The sequence below is a fragment of the Galendromus occidentalis genome, unplaced genomic scaffold (genome assembly GCF_000255335.2).
Source record: "Galendromus occidentalis unplaced genomic scaffold, Mocc_1.1 scf7180000077504, whole genome shotgun sequence".
NCBI classification, from domain to species: Eukaryota; Metazoa; Arthropoda; class Arachnida; order Mesostigmata; family Phytoseiidae; genus Galendromus; species Galendromus occidentalis.
The window spans coordinates 630,275-644,070 of record NW_003805492.1 but is presented as its reverse complement, the minus strand read 5'-3'; the positions used below and the strand labels follow the sequence as shown (position 1 = coordinate 644,070).

At 51.3% G+C, this 13,796-nt stretch overlaps 2 protein-coding genes across 2 annotated transcripts; one reads left to right on the top strand and one right to left on the bottom strand.

The window, feature by feature from the left end:
• The first annotated feature begins 2,358 nt into the window (after positions 1-2,358).
• LOC100904288 (beclin-1) lies at positions 2,359-4,191 on the top strand. Its single transcript, XM_003746815.2, has 3 exons — positions 2,359-2,506; positions 2,641-3,065; positions 3,152-4,191. Exons 2-3 carry the CDS (start codon positions 2,682-2,684, stop codon positions 4,070-4,072), a joined length of 1,305 nt encoding a protein of 434 aa, XP_003746863.2. The 5' UTR covers positions 2,359-2,506; positions 2,641-2,681; the 3' UTR covers positions 4,073-4,191.
• Positions 4,192-6,123: 1,932 nt separating this feature from the next.
• Usp7 (Ubiquitin-specific protease 7) lies at positions 6,124-11,370 on the bottom strand. Its single transcript, XM_018640843.1, has 5 exons — positions 10,074-11,370; positions 9,391-9,712; positions 9,194-9,301; positions 7,675-9,042; positions 6,124-7,460 (listed from the first exon to the last, which is right to left on the bottom strand). The coding sequence occupies exons 1-5, from the start codon at positions 11,360-11,362 to the stop codon at positions 7,206-7,208; spliced, it is 3,342 nt and encodes a 1,113-aa protein (XP_018496359.1). The 5' UTR covers positions 11,363-11,370; the 3' UTR covers positions 6,124-7,205.
• Positions 11,371-13,796: the final 2,426 nt, after the last annotated feature.

The following is a 13,796-nucleotide window of genomic DNA, read 5'->3' as shown; positions in this document are numbered from 1 at the left end:
CGCATTGCGGATCGGCGACTCCGAGAATGGGGCCTGGACGTACTTTCTTGGGAGAAGTTCGCGGGAAAACACTGGTTGCACCTTCCCTCGCCCCCGAATCGGATTTCGGAATGAATCCTGGGAATACGAATCGTGAACCTGGCGCAAGAGTCTGGGATACGATTCTCCCCGAGCCTCCTCTCCCGGAGCAGCAGATCCACAATGGCGAATTCCAAGGTTCCATCATGTGATTCGGGAGTCGCTTTTAGCTCTACGAAAACGAAGAATTCAGTTCTCATGGAATGCGACGAATGTCTCGATCAGTAAGACCCATTATCGCCTGACTACTCATCTTCAGAGGTAGGCTTTCATGACGGTTGTAGCTCTGAGTCCAGCTCACCCAGTCCTTCCTCAGCTTGGAACGGAAGTTTTGAGGAACTTCCAGTCAGGCAAAATCTCGCGCAGCGCAATGGAGCGGGTGTGGGTTGCTTCAAGATTGAACCACGGAGCTGAAGCTTTTCGAGAGAGACCCAATAGGAACAGGCTCCATCATGAGTCATGACCAATCTTCGCCCCGACTTCTTTGCAGGTTTGAGTCATCCTCCTGATTCCTTCAACCTGAGCCTCAGAATCAAGCAAGATAGTCCAGTACCATGTCGGTGGTCGGTCCCAAGAGTTATTCAGTGAGTTCTCCTCCTAGGTTCGAGAGCTCCGATTGCCGGAGCCCAGGCTCCCTACTAGGCTTTTTGCTACCGATATCGGTATTCGAGTCTAAAGTCCCTCACGAAATCTTGGCCGTAGATAGACGAGGAGTCACAGGTCTGCTCACCCCTTGACTACTACCACGAGGATCAGAATGTACGTGATTTCATCGAAAGAGCTAGGAGTGCTCAGAGGGTGTTCCTCTTGACCAGACAGCAGCTTGAGCCGGGTGAGGATCTAACCTTGCTCGAAAAGCTTACCATCAAGGTTCGAATCCTCGAAGCGATAGCGAAATTCTACGCGATACCACCGAGCGTCTTAGAGGTGAGAATCGTTTTCCTAGTCGTGAGTTCGACCCGCTGAAGAGCGGGTGCTGCTCCAACACGGTTTCAACGCAGGCGAGAGCGAGGTTCGCGCAGCTATGGGTATCCGCTCTGAAAGTCTTCGACAGCTCACTACATCTCGTTTACGACGATGATACTTCAAAATTCATGCTGAGAAAAGCACCAGGAATCCCTCGAGACGCGGAGCCCCCGGGAGCAGTGGTGAGATCCTTGTGAATCGGCAGAGAATTGTGCTATTGTGAGAGTCAAGGCTCCGAATTGAGAACTTCCCGCCGCAGAGAGCCGAATCCGAGGAGGACAGCGAAGACGATGACGATGAAGTCGATGCCCCGGAGTACGAACATGAGAACGCCTCAGTTCGAGCCTTCATCAAAGCTTACAGAGCGGCCAGACATGATTACTTCGACGCTGTTTTCGGAGTTGGTCCCGGAGAGTGCTTGGAGCCGCAAGACATCTATCGCATCGGATGTATGTTCGTGGAGGCCCGTGCCCTGTATGAGAGCATCCCGAAGGTGATCAAGAAAGTGAGTGACTTCCCGAGAGCGAAATTAGGAGAAGACTCGAATCGCCCCTGAGTCTGTCGGTACAACTCTCGAATTCCTCGATGACGACCGACATGTATTCATGGGTTGCGCCATACGGTTCCTCTGTCCCCTGAAGGAAATGAGGACGCACCTAACTGCCGGAGAAATTTATCGCGAAACGACGGAATATCTCGCAAGGCTCCAAGGGTTTTTAGATGTGGCGCTGGATCCGAACCAGAATGCGCCTCCCGACTCCGATGCTTCGCCGGATTCTGATGCGCCCCCGGAGCCTCATGCGTCCCCGGACTCGGACGCACCCTGAGGAATCGGAATAAAGGATCGGCTCTGGACGTTTCAGTTGGAAGTTTCAGTGGCTTCCCTCTCCACCCTTCCTTCCCTCTCTCGCGAGCCTCCTTAAGGGCCCTGGCAGATCATGAATGATTATAATTATTGATGATTATAATTATCATTATGGATGATTTTCTACATACAATCGAATGAGGTATTCCGACCCTGAATATTCGTCGGAAACGATACGAGAATGGGCGACAGGGCCACGACTCTGAAAATAATCATTCTCGGGGCCTCCGCCATTGAGACGGATCAGACTGCAGATTCTGTCGATGGCGGATCCATTGTCCGAACCTTATCGAGGGTAATCGCCTCCCGTTCGGGACCCGCAAGGAAGCCGGAGCTCAATCGGAGATGGGTGTTTGTACGCTGTCTTCCTCGCGATCGATCGAATGTCAGCATATGTGTACGTTCTTCACTCCCGGACGTCGTGTATTCCGGCCACGGAACGTTCTTCGTGCGAGGCTTCTGCTTGAGCTCTGCATGTGTCGTGAGTTGTGTGCCATAGGGTCGATTCAACCCAGATCCTCGAAGAAGACCCGCCCAGGAGAGGAGACGCATTACGGAAAAAATCGAAATCCGGGGAAGCGTCCGCTGCGGAGAAAGGTACGGTGGGCTTGACCGGGCCGTCAATCCGGCCGGTGAAACCCTCGGATCGTAGAATTTAGCGTCCGTCATGGAGTCCGAACACTCATGATTCGTGATCTATACGAATCTGGATGAATCATGAATACTTTCAGGCGCCTTAAGAGGGAAAACCCGACAGCGTGAGAGCACGAACATGACCGCCAAGACCGAAGTGAGCTACTGTGAGAAGTGCTCTGTTCCTTTGGACTTTGGGAATGCGCCATCAATCGAGGAAGATATACCGATCAATCCGTGCCCTGCGCCCGAACGAGCCTCGCTCGCCGAGCGCAGAGCGCAACGCAGAGTACTGGGCCCCCTTTCAAATAATACTCCCAAGAAATCGACGGCTTACCCGACGGGTGCTCGAAAAAAAATAACTCCGTATGAAGCAGGGGGGTTTTCGCAACACATGGAGACGACTGCCCGGCTCAAGGAAGTTCTTCGAGACAGCGAGAATAATGAGCTCCCCATGTGCCGCGAATGCGTCGATACTTTAATGGATTTCATGCAGGAAGAGCTGGATGCGGTCGAGAAAGAGGTGAGTGATCCGCCCATTTCGCATTCACCTCTTCGATGTCCGTGCTCTGAGTGCATTCGTTCTAATCCACGCCCCCAACCCCCCAGGTTGCTGCTCACAAAACATACCTTGACCGACTGGGAGAACCAGATCAAGAGGGAATGGAAGAACTCCGCGCCCAGTTGGAAAAGCTCCATGCAGAAGAGAGAGAGTTGGACGGCAGGCTGAGTAAGCTGCAAACGGAACGCGATTTGGTTTTCAAACAGCGCGACGCGTTGCTCAAGGAGAAGGAGCGCTTGGAGAAACTAGAGAAAGTGGAATTCCGTAACTACATGCTAGAGAAAGAACTGTGGTTTGTCATGTCCGACAAATTGACCTCAACCGAAAACCGGCTCGAATACGCCAAAGCCCGTCTCATGGAGATGAAGAACACGAGTGTCTTCGACTCATCCTTCAGGATTCGTCGCGAGGGAGCATTGGGCATGATAAATGGCTTTCGACTCGGAAAACCAACCCGCGAAGAGGACGCGAGAGAATGGTGGGAGCTCAGCATGGCCTGGGGCCAGCTCACGCAGGCGTTGTTCGCCTGTGCGAAGAAGCTCGACTTCACGCTGGACAATTACGCTCTAGTTCCTTACGGAGATAAATCATACATCGTGGCGCAGAGGGCACGCAAGAAGCTCCCGCTGTATCACAGTATCGGGACAGGGCAGCTATTCAATCCCGAATTCGACTCAGCAATGGAGGCCTTCTTGGATTGCTTGCAGCAGTTTGAGGCAGAAATCCGACGCCAGGACAGAAACTTCACCCTTCTTCATCCCATATCAGGCAGCGACATTGGCGAGCGAGATTCCGAAGACACCTACTCTATCCGGTACTACTTCAATTGCGAGGAGGAATGGAACAAGGCACTCAGATGCGTGATGATGAACGTGAGCCAAATACTCAGATTCGTGTCGGCAAAATCGAAGAGGGAGGAGGAGTTCCTAGACTTTGAGCGTGTTCCCGGTCCCGGAGAAATTCGTTGATGCCCACAGAGGGGGAGACTCTCGTCCGACAGACATCTATAATGTATCCAAGATGACGGGGAGCTCTGAAACTTTATAATTTCTAACTTCTAACTGACTGTTCAATACGAGTTTTACATGAAACACGACATGGTGTTGTCTTTCTCGTGACTGAAGGTCGGAAAGTGTCTCGATCGCGACTCGTTCTCGAGGTTGAAGACCGGAACGGCTTCTTCGCTGTGGAAGCGCTCCATGATGCGGCTCGATTCTGAGAATCGGCCTGAAGACTTGCGCGCTGGAGTCCTAACCTCACGACTGCTCGCGGATAACATTCCGTCTCTACTGATCACATTCTTTTATACTTGAATTCTTGCGTCGGAAGGTCGTCCAATTCGGATTTCGTTCCGAACCCTCCCGGGACTCGAACATGTCATCGGAGTCGGGACTCTCTGGCTGGTCCAGGTCCAGAATCATGGTAAGGAGTGCTCAAACGCATCGATCGAATGTCCTCCACCTCTCTCTCTCAAGATAATGGTTATAACTGATCATCGACCAGAGTCCGATAGGATCTTATTCCTCTAGGGCTCTAGGGATCTCTTAAGAATATTTGGACTCGATCGAACGTAATGGCAGCCTTGCCTGCTGGTACCGATGATACTGCGGGAGGCTTCCCGGTCGTCTCCGTCGAGGCTTCCCGGCTTTCCGTCATATTTATGACGGAACCGTCGAAAATTAGAGTCGGTCACGGTCAGCTTCGTTTCGTTTATTCACTTTCCAGAGCTTCATTTTACATCAATTCCGAAGTCGATTCCGCAACGAGAAACACTTCTCGGACTGCAAAATGTATTCCCGTCGCGATTCCTCTGACTGTGATCGAATTTCTCGTTTTCCCCCAAAAATCAGCGGGGCTACAGCGCCGGAGTTGGTCTCCCGACTGTCGCTCGTCGACTACTATGTTCATCTTATAAGTCTCCGTACAAACAATCAGTTTGTGTGTTCAGAAATCCTCTCATAGATATAATGATCAGACGCATATAATAATCAACCCACCATAATTTTTCATCATAATTATCATATATACACGGCCTGGCAACGCGTCGCGGCATATTCATCAGCGCATGGACCTATCGTGTGGATGGGGGCGTTGGTTTCAGTTTTGCAGAAATCTGTCGTCTCCACGACACTTGCGGTAATCGTCTCGATCGTTTGGTGTTCGCAACTGCTCCACACCGTTCATCTGCTCCCTCTCATTTTCCGAGAGATCTTGGATACAGGAAATCCCTGAACGAAGAAGCCTCAGGAGTCGCTAGATTCCCTTGGAGCTCAATAGAAGTAGGCACCTGAGTACAGCGGCTCCGCGAGGGAAGAGGAGGAGCTCGATTTAATCTTCAGCTGATTCTCATTTATTCACGTTCCGTGAAAACTTTATAGATTTCCTCATATTCGCAGATATATAATGTTCCGTCGAGCCGGTCGCCTTTCCCATCATCCATCGGATCCGGGTGCCGATTAAGGATCTCTCGTCTTCAAGGCAGATTTTTGCTGACGGTTTTCCCTTACCGATACGATATTGATGAAAATTTTCAATGAAATCCGCTTCCAAGAGAAAATAATTGTCCAACACATGGATCTCCGACGAGGAAGCCTTTGAGCCGCGAGGTTCGAAAGTGGAGACCTTCGGGTTATTTGTGGCCGGAGTAGTGTTCGCCGAGAGTTCCTTGCCCTCAGTGTCCGGAAGATCTCGTCGAGCTCATTCTCGCCAGACGCCGGAACCCCCTCTCTGCTGCACCTCTTTAGGAACAGCGGTAGGCATTTTAGCGAGTTTCTTCATGTTCCCTGTCTCTATATCGATGTCCGCCCGAGGTTTCTTCCCACGCTCCCCCCTCCTAAACTTGACGGATAAGGATCCCTCGATGAACGCCGAGACATCGTGTTTTCTGTGTACGCCTGTTCGTCTCCGCGCGGACATTGACGGTCGGTCACCCCAGCTGTTTGATCTTATGAATACCGAGATACCAAGAAAAATGAGCCTCGCTTCACCGTTTCCAGAATTTTTCATTCAATATAAGACAAATAGATATCATCATTTACTGGCTCCTCTTGGAGTGATCGAGCTCTTTCTCTCTCGTTATCGCGTCAATCACATCCATGAATTAATTAATCAGCGGGCCGGACATCATCACTGTGGTAGATTCAGATTTCGAACACGTCGCGTCGATAAAATAATTTGTGGAAATTAATTCCCTGACTCGCTAGGTGGTGGATGGAATCGCGGTCGCTCCCACAGGGGGAAGGGGAATCTACATATTCGGGAAATTTATCGACTTTCACACTTGTCGCAAAAGCATAATGTTCTCAAAACGCGGTCCCAGGTGACGATGATCGTCGGTTTTCGCTATCGCTCCTGTCGCCGCAGATCATAGCGAAACCTTTTCTGCCGAGACGGAATCCAATGAGGTTAGCCGCCGTCGCACTAGTTAGGCCGCCTCAAGACAGAAAACAGAATTGGAACGAAAAAAAAGCGTTCGGATTCTCCAATCTGCTTCTGCTGCCGAACACCCCGGAGTACCACTGCTCTGACCGAGGGCGAAACGCCTTCCAATGAACTCGACAATCGAGATGTGTTCTCGCTTGATACTCTTCGATGTCAAGCTTCGACTCCACCTCTTCACTCAGCATCAACAACAACAACAACTGGTTCGAAAGAAAATCAAACGTTCCGTGTCACCCGGAGACGAAAGCTAACCCTAGCTCGTAAAGCCTCCCCCACCACTGAACTCGGTTCTCCGGTGGCTCTGCAGCAGTTGCAGCGGCGGCAGCAGCAGCAGCAATATCTCAACTTATTGTCTCGAGCGAACTTGTTTTTCAGACGGAAACGATTAGGGCCTCTCATTTTTTCCGCACTTTTGTCTCGTGTTCCGGTGAGTGTCTGTCCCTGATTCCGTTTTCTGGCCGTTATGGATAGTGATAGTGATTGGTCTCTGTAATTCGTCTGTCCGCTTGTCGGCGTGTTTGTCAAGTAATCTTCAGTCAGTTTGCCCGCTCATACCACTGTCGGCTGCTGCTTTTCTATGGGTCCACGCTCGCCATGCGCCCGATTCCTAGCTGATTCCCTCCAGGTCCATCCGCTTGTTGGCCCTCAACAGCTACGTGTCTAGTTGTGGATTTTGATAGCCTTCTCCTGATAGCTGAACTTGGGTCGTTTCGGAGTCTTGTTGATGTGGTCCAAGCCTAGCCATGGTTTAGCCGGAAATCCTCCTTGGCAATTCTGCATCATCTGAGGGATGTTCACGGGCTCCTTGAAGTTCTCGATGTAGGTAGCACGCCCCAGAGAGACGATGGAGAGACGCCATTTCTCGAACTCTTTGTCGGGGATATCTAATCTCTTCTGAATTCTGTCGCGCACGGCCTGCAGAAGGAACGAACGAAAGAGAGGTGAGATCGGACGAGATTTCCGAAACGGCCCTCATCGTTATCAGCACGAGTAATGTAATTATTTGAATTGAAATAATGCTATATCAGAATGGAGCATCTGCACGAACTGCTAGTGGAGAACACCGCAGCGGGAACATCTTGACAGAGACGACAAGAGCTCCGGGTCCGCTACATAAATATCTTCTCACCTGGAAGGTTTCACCGTGGTGAATCTTGAGCAGGAATGGTGTCCCAAACGTGGTGAAGATCTCTTTCTGATAATGGCTGCACGGAAGTAGAACGGTGTGGTCGTTGTCGACGTCTTCGAGTTGTTCTTTGGGAACCTCTTCGATGCGGTACGTTTTGTTGCTGACGTTGAGATTATCCAGATTAGTGGTTTCGGGCTGTATCGAAACGATTTTGTAGGAAACTATCTCGAGCAATCGCAGCTTGCCCGACCCGTGTTCGGGGTCCAGATCTCCGGGTTGGAGCGCGTTTTTGGCCTCTTGCAGGAGATCGCCCACCGTTCCGTTCTTGTTCGGGTAGAGCGTCAGTTCGCGCTCTTCCTTGAGCTTATAGTTCACCCAGAGCACCTTGAATTGGCGTTTCGACTCGAGTTCGTCGATGGGAATCGAAAGCCGCTGGTAGTGCATTTTTCGCTGTTGCTTTCCCTTGAAGAATGACAGCATATCCTTGAGGGTCCCATCGAAACTGAAACGTAACGGATTGCCGGGGCCATCGCGGTACGATTGCGTCTTGAAAAACTGAAGCAACTTCGGATGCGTGTCGAGATGTTTTGCGACCGCCGCCGCGATCTCTTCATAGTTCATCTTCAAAGACAACTCCAGTACAAAGCCACTGTCGTTCGGGTCGCATTTATCACAGAAAAGTACCTCGACGCGGTTTTGTAGATATCTGAAGTACTCTCTGACGCTGGGCAGTTCGAGTTTTGCGGCTTCGGAAGGTGGAAGGGACTTTTGGAAAATTATTATATCGCCGTCCATAAGCTCCTCGAGCAGTTTGTCGAGCTGTTCATCGAGTTCCTGGATCGGCTCTAGAAGGGTCGGTTTGACTTCCTCGAAGACCAGGAGAGGCGTGTTCGGTGGGAAGCCAGCTTTCTTGTTCAAATCGCAAATCAAATCGCGTAGCCTCGTTCTGGTCGGCGTGTACTGGTGCCCGATATACGATAGTCTCTTCTCGTACGGGTCGTACAACTTGAAGAACATCAGAACGTCGGTTTCACGGTCGTAGAACGGCAGCGCCATTTCATTGTTCTCAGGATTGATGGTTTCTATGAAAAGAGTCCACGAGCCCGATTGGTCTGAGATGTCTTGGATGTGCCGCGAATATTCGCTCTCGTCAAGCTCTGTCGGACGCAGGGTTTGATTGGTCCTTATCGACATTTGCCACGGACGAATCCCAGCCACCGGATAGCCTAATTGGTTGGCAATCAACTCGATAAGTTCCGATAGAGTCGATGTCTTCCGAACTTTAAAGTTGCGGTACTGGCATTTGTCCGGGTCGATCAGATCCGTTCCCTGATGTACGAAGAAATGTTCTTCGAGAACGACTTGCACCTGCAGGCGAGCAAGGGGACGGAATAAGCACTTAAGAAACGCTGCCTTCGCTACCTTGGTGCGCAAAGCCCCGGAAAAATCGGGCTTCCTCGATCCTTGACCTTTCGTCTCCACACTGAATTTCGGTTGATCAAAATACCGAACCACCGACCTGCATATAGAGATGGGCTTCGTTGCGCTCTTTTCGGCGCTGTGCTTCGACTTGCTTCTCTTCTTGTAGCCGATCCATCAACTGCTCTGGAATAGCTTCCTTTTCCACCTGGAGTCGATTAGAGCGAACGTCAGAAAGTCCCGCCTCGCCAATTGGATTCTGATTGAGAACCTCATCGAGGATTCACGGAAGCCTACCTTCTGCAAAACATCGGGGAGAGCCGAATCACGGATGTACACCAACATGTACGCGTTTGTACAGTGTCGACTCATTGCCATGTCGTCGTCAGAGCCCGCTCCGAAATTGTGATCTATGGCTTCCTGTTTCGTGCAACGAGACACCACGTCGTCGTCGAATTTGCACCATTTTCCGTCACCTTTAGGATTGATGAATACTACATAGTGGCCACCATGGTTGTCTCCGGAGTGCACGAGAACAGCGTGCAGCGTGTAGTGAGCTGGGGTATCTTCTTTCTCTTCCAGGAACTCGTCGAGATCCAATTTCTCTGCGAACTCGAATCTGGAAGTGTAAGGGAGAACAATTTGAATGCTTCGTTCTGTCGATTATCGTCGTCGGTGAACGAGCCATCCATTCCTCGCGCACTCGGACGACGAGCGAGTATTCGGCTTCGATCGAGTAAACACATCTTTTTCCGTCTCCGATTACTGGAAGTCAGACTTTCAATGGGTCTCACTCAGCCGAGCGAGACCGCCGACTCGATCCGATATGAACGGCTTGTGGAGATACGTACATGGATGGGTGGATCACATGTTCTGTCCCAAGACAAAAAACCTCGCCTTCTCTCAATTAACGTTGAATTATAATTCATGTTATTGTATTATAATGCGAATATCATCCAATCGATTAGGAGGAAACTCACCGATCGTTGATTTTGATGTTAGAGTCAGTCGCTGGGTCGTACTGGAATCTCAGGAGATGCAGATGGAGTACCGGTGGAAACGATTTGAAAATAATTCCCTTTTCCGCGGCCTGGAGTCCGTGGTTCCCGGCATCGTATTTGTTCTCTCCATCGAGTGTTTCTTTAGCGCAGTAGTCTTTGAACGAGTCGATGATGTCTTTCTTCCCCTTGACGTTCAGCTGAATGTCGTAGAAGGGCTCGATGCGCTTCGATTGGTAATTGACGTTCTTACACGCGATATAGGATATCATTTTGCCTTCGAACAGCTTGGGGATCGTGCCCTCGACGATGGTGCCCTTCATTTTCGATTCCATGTTGTCGAGTAGGACCCGACACAGCTCTTGCACGTCGTGCTGCATAAAAGAGTCGAGCGTTTCCCAGCCGAAGCTCTTCGTGAGCTTTTTCGTTCCGACCGGCTTGTCGCTGAACTGGAGTTCGTGGAAAACTCGTTGGAGGGCCAGGGCAACACTCTTCGCCGAGTCGTCGGATTCTGTCGGCATTTGGTAAACTGCTTTCCGGAGCTTGTTGGTGAAATAGAGCGTTTGCAATAGTGAGTTCATGTAGCACGTAGCCCCCTGGTTCTTGAGGCCCACGTAGCCGGTGTGCTTCTTGCTGTCCCAACTGACTCCGTGCGGCGCTTCGGCCATGACCCATACCTCACAGACGATCTTGTTGTCTTTGCAGAAGCCTTTCTCAGGATCGATAACGTCGTTCCAGCTCAAAAAGTGAGAGTAACCCCAATCGTTCTCCTTGTTGTAAAAAACGTGCGTAATCTTGCGTTCGGAATTCTCAACGCCTTCTTTGTGTGAGATTAGTCTGAGAGCGGCTTGCGCTGAACAGCTCCACGAACCGGAGTCCGAATCGCCGTTGCATTGCAAGAAGAATCCCAGACTTTTCGACGGTTGTCGCTCATTCGAATTGGCGTTATGGCGAGGCATCACCATGATCTTCCACGGAAGGTTGCGAACGAATGTTGGCTCGGAGAGACGAGTGTCTCTGAGGTGACTGATATTGTCGACCTCAAAGCGGAAGGTGGCCTCCGCGCGGGCTTCATCTTCCGTGTCTTCGGGGGGGTTAGGAACCTCGTCCTGGCTCATCGGTTGCGGGAAGAGAACGCCGTCGTCGTTGTTCGACAGCGGTGCGTCCTCTTGGGTGTCCATGTCTTCTTCGCGCGGTTTATTGTTCTCGGACTGTTTGTTGCCGGCACCGGCGCGGGCGTTGCCGCTGCCGTTTTTTCCGCCGATGAGCATCTCGTCGTTTTTCCTCAACTCGATCAACATGTTTCGTTCCTCATTATGGACTTTCGATTCATATTCTTCTTTGCCAGCCATCTTGTATTGATGAGATGGGTTGCGCAGCTGTTCAGAAAAATCTTTATCGCTGTCGCTGTCCGCTTTCGCTAAACTGCGCTTCTGGCTCGAAGCTACAGCGTCCGCGTGGGGTTTCTGAGAGAACGTTGACTTGTTGTCGATGTTGTTGCTGCTGCTGTTGTTATTGTTGTTGACGACGACGACGATGTCCTGAGGCTGATCTCCTGTCGGAGGGTCTTGCTTTCGCACGACAGATTCCTTCGGATGATCCCTCACGTCACCGACCGCGTTGTTCGAGTCAGCGGCGGCACCGTGTTTCTTGCTACTCGGGTGATGGTTTTCGTCGGGCCTTTGAGGTGATGCTGGTTGTTGCAGCTCCCTTTGCTGTTGCTGAGCTTGTTGTTGCTGCGGGTCCTTTTGTTGCTGCTGTCGAGCTTGTTGTTGATGTTGTTGCTGCTCTTTGACCTGCGGTTGCTGCGGTGACTGCTGCTGCTGGTGCGATTGTTGTTGCAGCAGCAACTTCTGGTGACTCTTCTGTTTCTTATTCGACTTGAGAGAGTTTACCTCTTTCGGAGGGTTCACCTCTCTCGAATCTAAGTCGTCCTTGCTCGAAGTATGATCTTGTTGTTTCTGCAGTTGTTGTGCTTGCTGCGAGGAATGGTGGTGGGGATGGAGGTGATTATTGTCGTGGCCCTGTTTGGAGATCTTAGAGTGTTGCCCAACAGGGGCGTGCCTGCTGACGATTCGCCCAATCGTGTCAAGATTATTCTAATTTAAGTCCCGCTGTTGGGCAAAAAAGATGATTTTTCACACGGGGCGAAAGGGCGGACGGCGAAAAAACGCCTGATGCCAGTGTTCCGGAACACGGTTGGAAGTTTTGTGCGACTGAAATCCAGCGGTCGACTCAACACTCGGTGCCGAAACAGTGGGCCGGCCGTTGTTCGCCGGAGTCCTTCATTCACGATGATGGTGTAGCTTCCTCGGCAAGCAAGAACTGTGCCGCACAGCACGAAGATGAAAAAACAACTAGTTCGGGTAAAATCCTACCATCGACCGCACAGTTGCGCGTTGTTGACGTCAGAGCGCCAGTATGTGGGACCGTCGATGTCCGGCGATCTCGCGACTTCACTTATGGCACGTCGCTCGCGTGTCGTCAACACATTGTTTTTCAGGGCTGATGGACGCGGCTCGGTCACCAAACCAGCATTGAAGGTCCTGTATGTCAATGAGTTGTCTTCAAGATCGCCGTCCCAGCTCTATCTACCGACTCCGTAACATGGCGAATGGCGACTCATCGGCCAAAGCAGACGACTCTCGTGCGGCGGCGGCGGTGGTTGGCCGAACGTTCGCAGCCATCATCATCATCAGCCAAGTTTCATACGCCTGGTTGCGGGAGAAGTTTCGGCGCCAACATTCAAACGGCTGTCACTCAGCACTGAGCGGTCACGGGATGAGCTGAACGATTGTTGCGCAAATGTTCCGTTGAAATCCCCCTGAATCGCCTCCTTGTGAATTGAAGAGCGAGTTCCCATCCGATGAAGACGTTGGAGCGAGGCGCATATGCTGCGAATCGCACCCCTAGTGCTCAAAGATCTGATTTCTCGGAGCGAACACAATGTACGCAGCGTAATTCTGGTTTCCGGCGATTAGCCAGATTCCTCTTCCAAAATGCTGGTCCTGGACCCCAGCTCCACTTCCAGGATCCAGGCTGAAGCTTCATTCAGTACGCGCGGGTGATACGTACCTGTTCAGGAGGGAATCTCGGGGAACCTTCCGCGACCCGCTACGTAGGAACCGACTCGAGTTTGAGGCATCCCTCCGCCGCGAAAGCGATCAGAGCCTGAATTCTAAGCATCGTTTCCCGAGGAGCATCATACTCGATTCATTGTGTTCGATTGGAGACAATGGATTTGAAGTGTTCAACAAGTAACTATTGGTCTCCGCTCTGCTCTCACCTCGCCATTTGCTCCAGTGATCCGCTCGGCTAATCTCAAATGACCAAACTCGAAGTCTGAAGGCTAACCGTCCACCCGAGACAACATCGATGAACCTTGCGTTCCTTGCTGTTCGGCGAACTTCTTCACTAGACCTTGGTATCCGAGTTGAAATGCAGGCGCGTGCCAAGGATCTTTTGGCGGGAGGGGCCAGGGCGATTGTCTTGGTCGGGCCAACCACCACCGATGATGATGAGCCTCAACGTGGAGCCGTATGGGCCGGAAAGAGATCTTGGAAGAAAGGGCTCCCCCACGGAAGCTGAGGATTAGCCGCGAGAATCAGTCACCGAAGACTTTTCTCCGTCCGTGGGCTGACATGCCCTGGAAGTAAGGCTGGAAATCTTCTGTCACAATTCCTCCCTGATTTCTGCTACAACGAA

Excerpts from the sequence above, each read along its gene's own strand:
- LOC100904288 (XM_003746815.2), top strand. The coding sequence starts at position 2,682 with ATGACCGCCAAGACCGAAGTGAGCTACTGTGAGAAGTGCTCTGTTCCT. Across the intron at positions 3,066-3,151 it reads TGGATGCGGTCGAGAAAGAG|GTTGCTGCTCACAAAACATA; the intron begins GTGAGTGATCCG and ends CCAACCCCCCAG.
- Usp7 (XM_018640843.1), bottom strand. The coding sequence starts at position 11,362 with ATGCTCATCGGCGGAAAAAACGGCAGCGGCAACGCCCGCGCCGGTGCC. Across the intron at positions 9,713-10,073 it reads AACATCAAAATCAACGATCG|ATTCGAGTTCGCAGAGAAAT; the intron begins GTGAGTTTCCTC and ends TTACACTTCCAG. Across the intron at positions 9,302-9,390 it reads TCCCCGATGTTTTGCAGAAG|GTGGAAAAGGAAGCTATTCC; the intron begins GTAGGCTTCCGT and ends AATCGACTCCAG.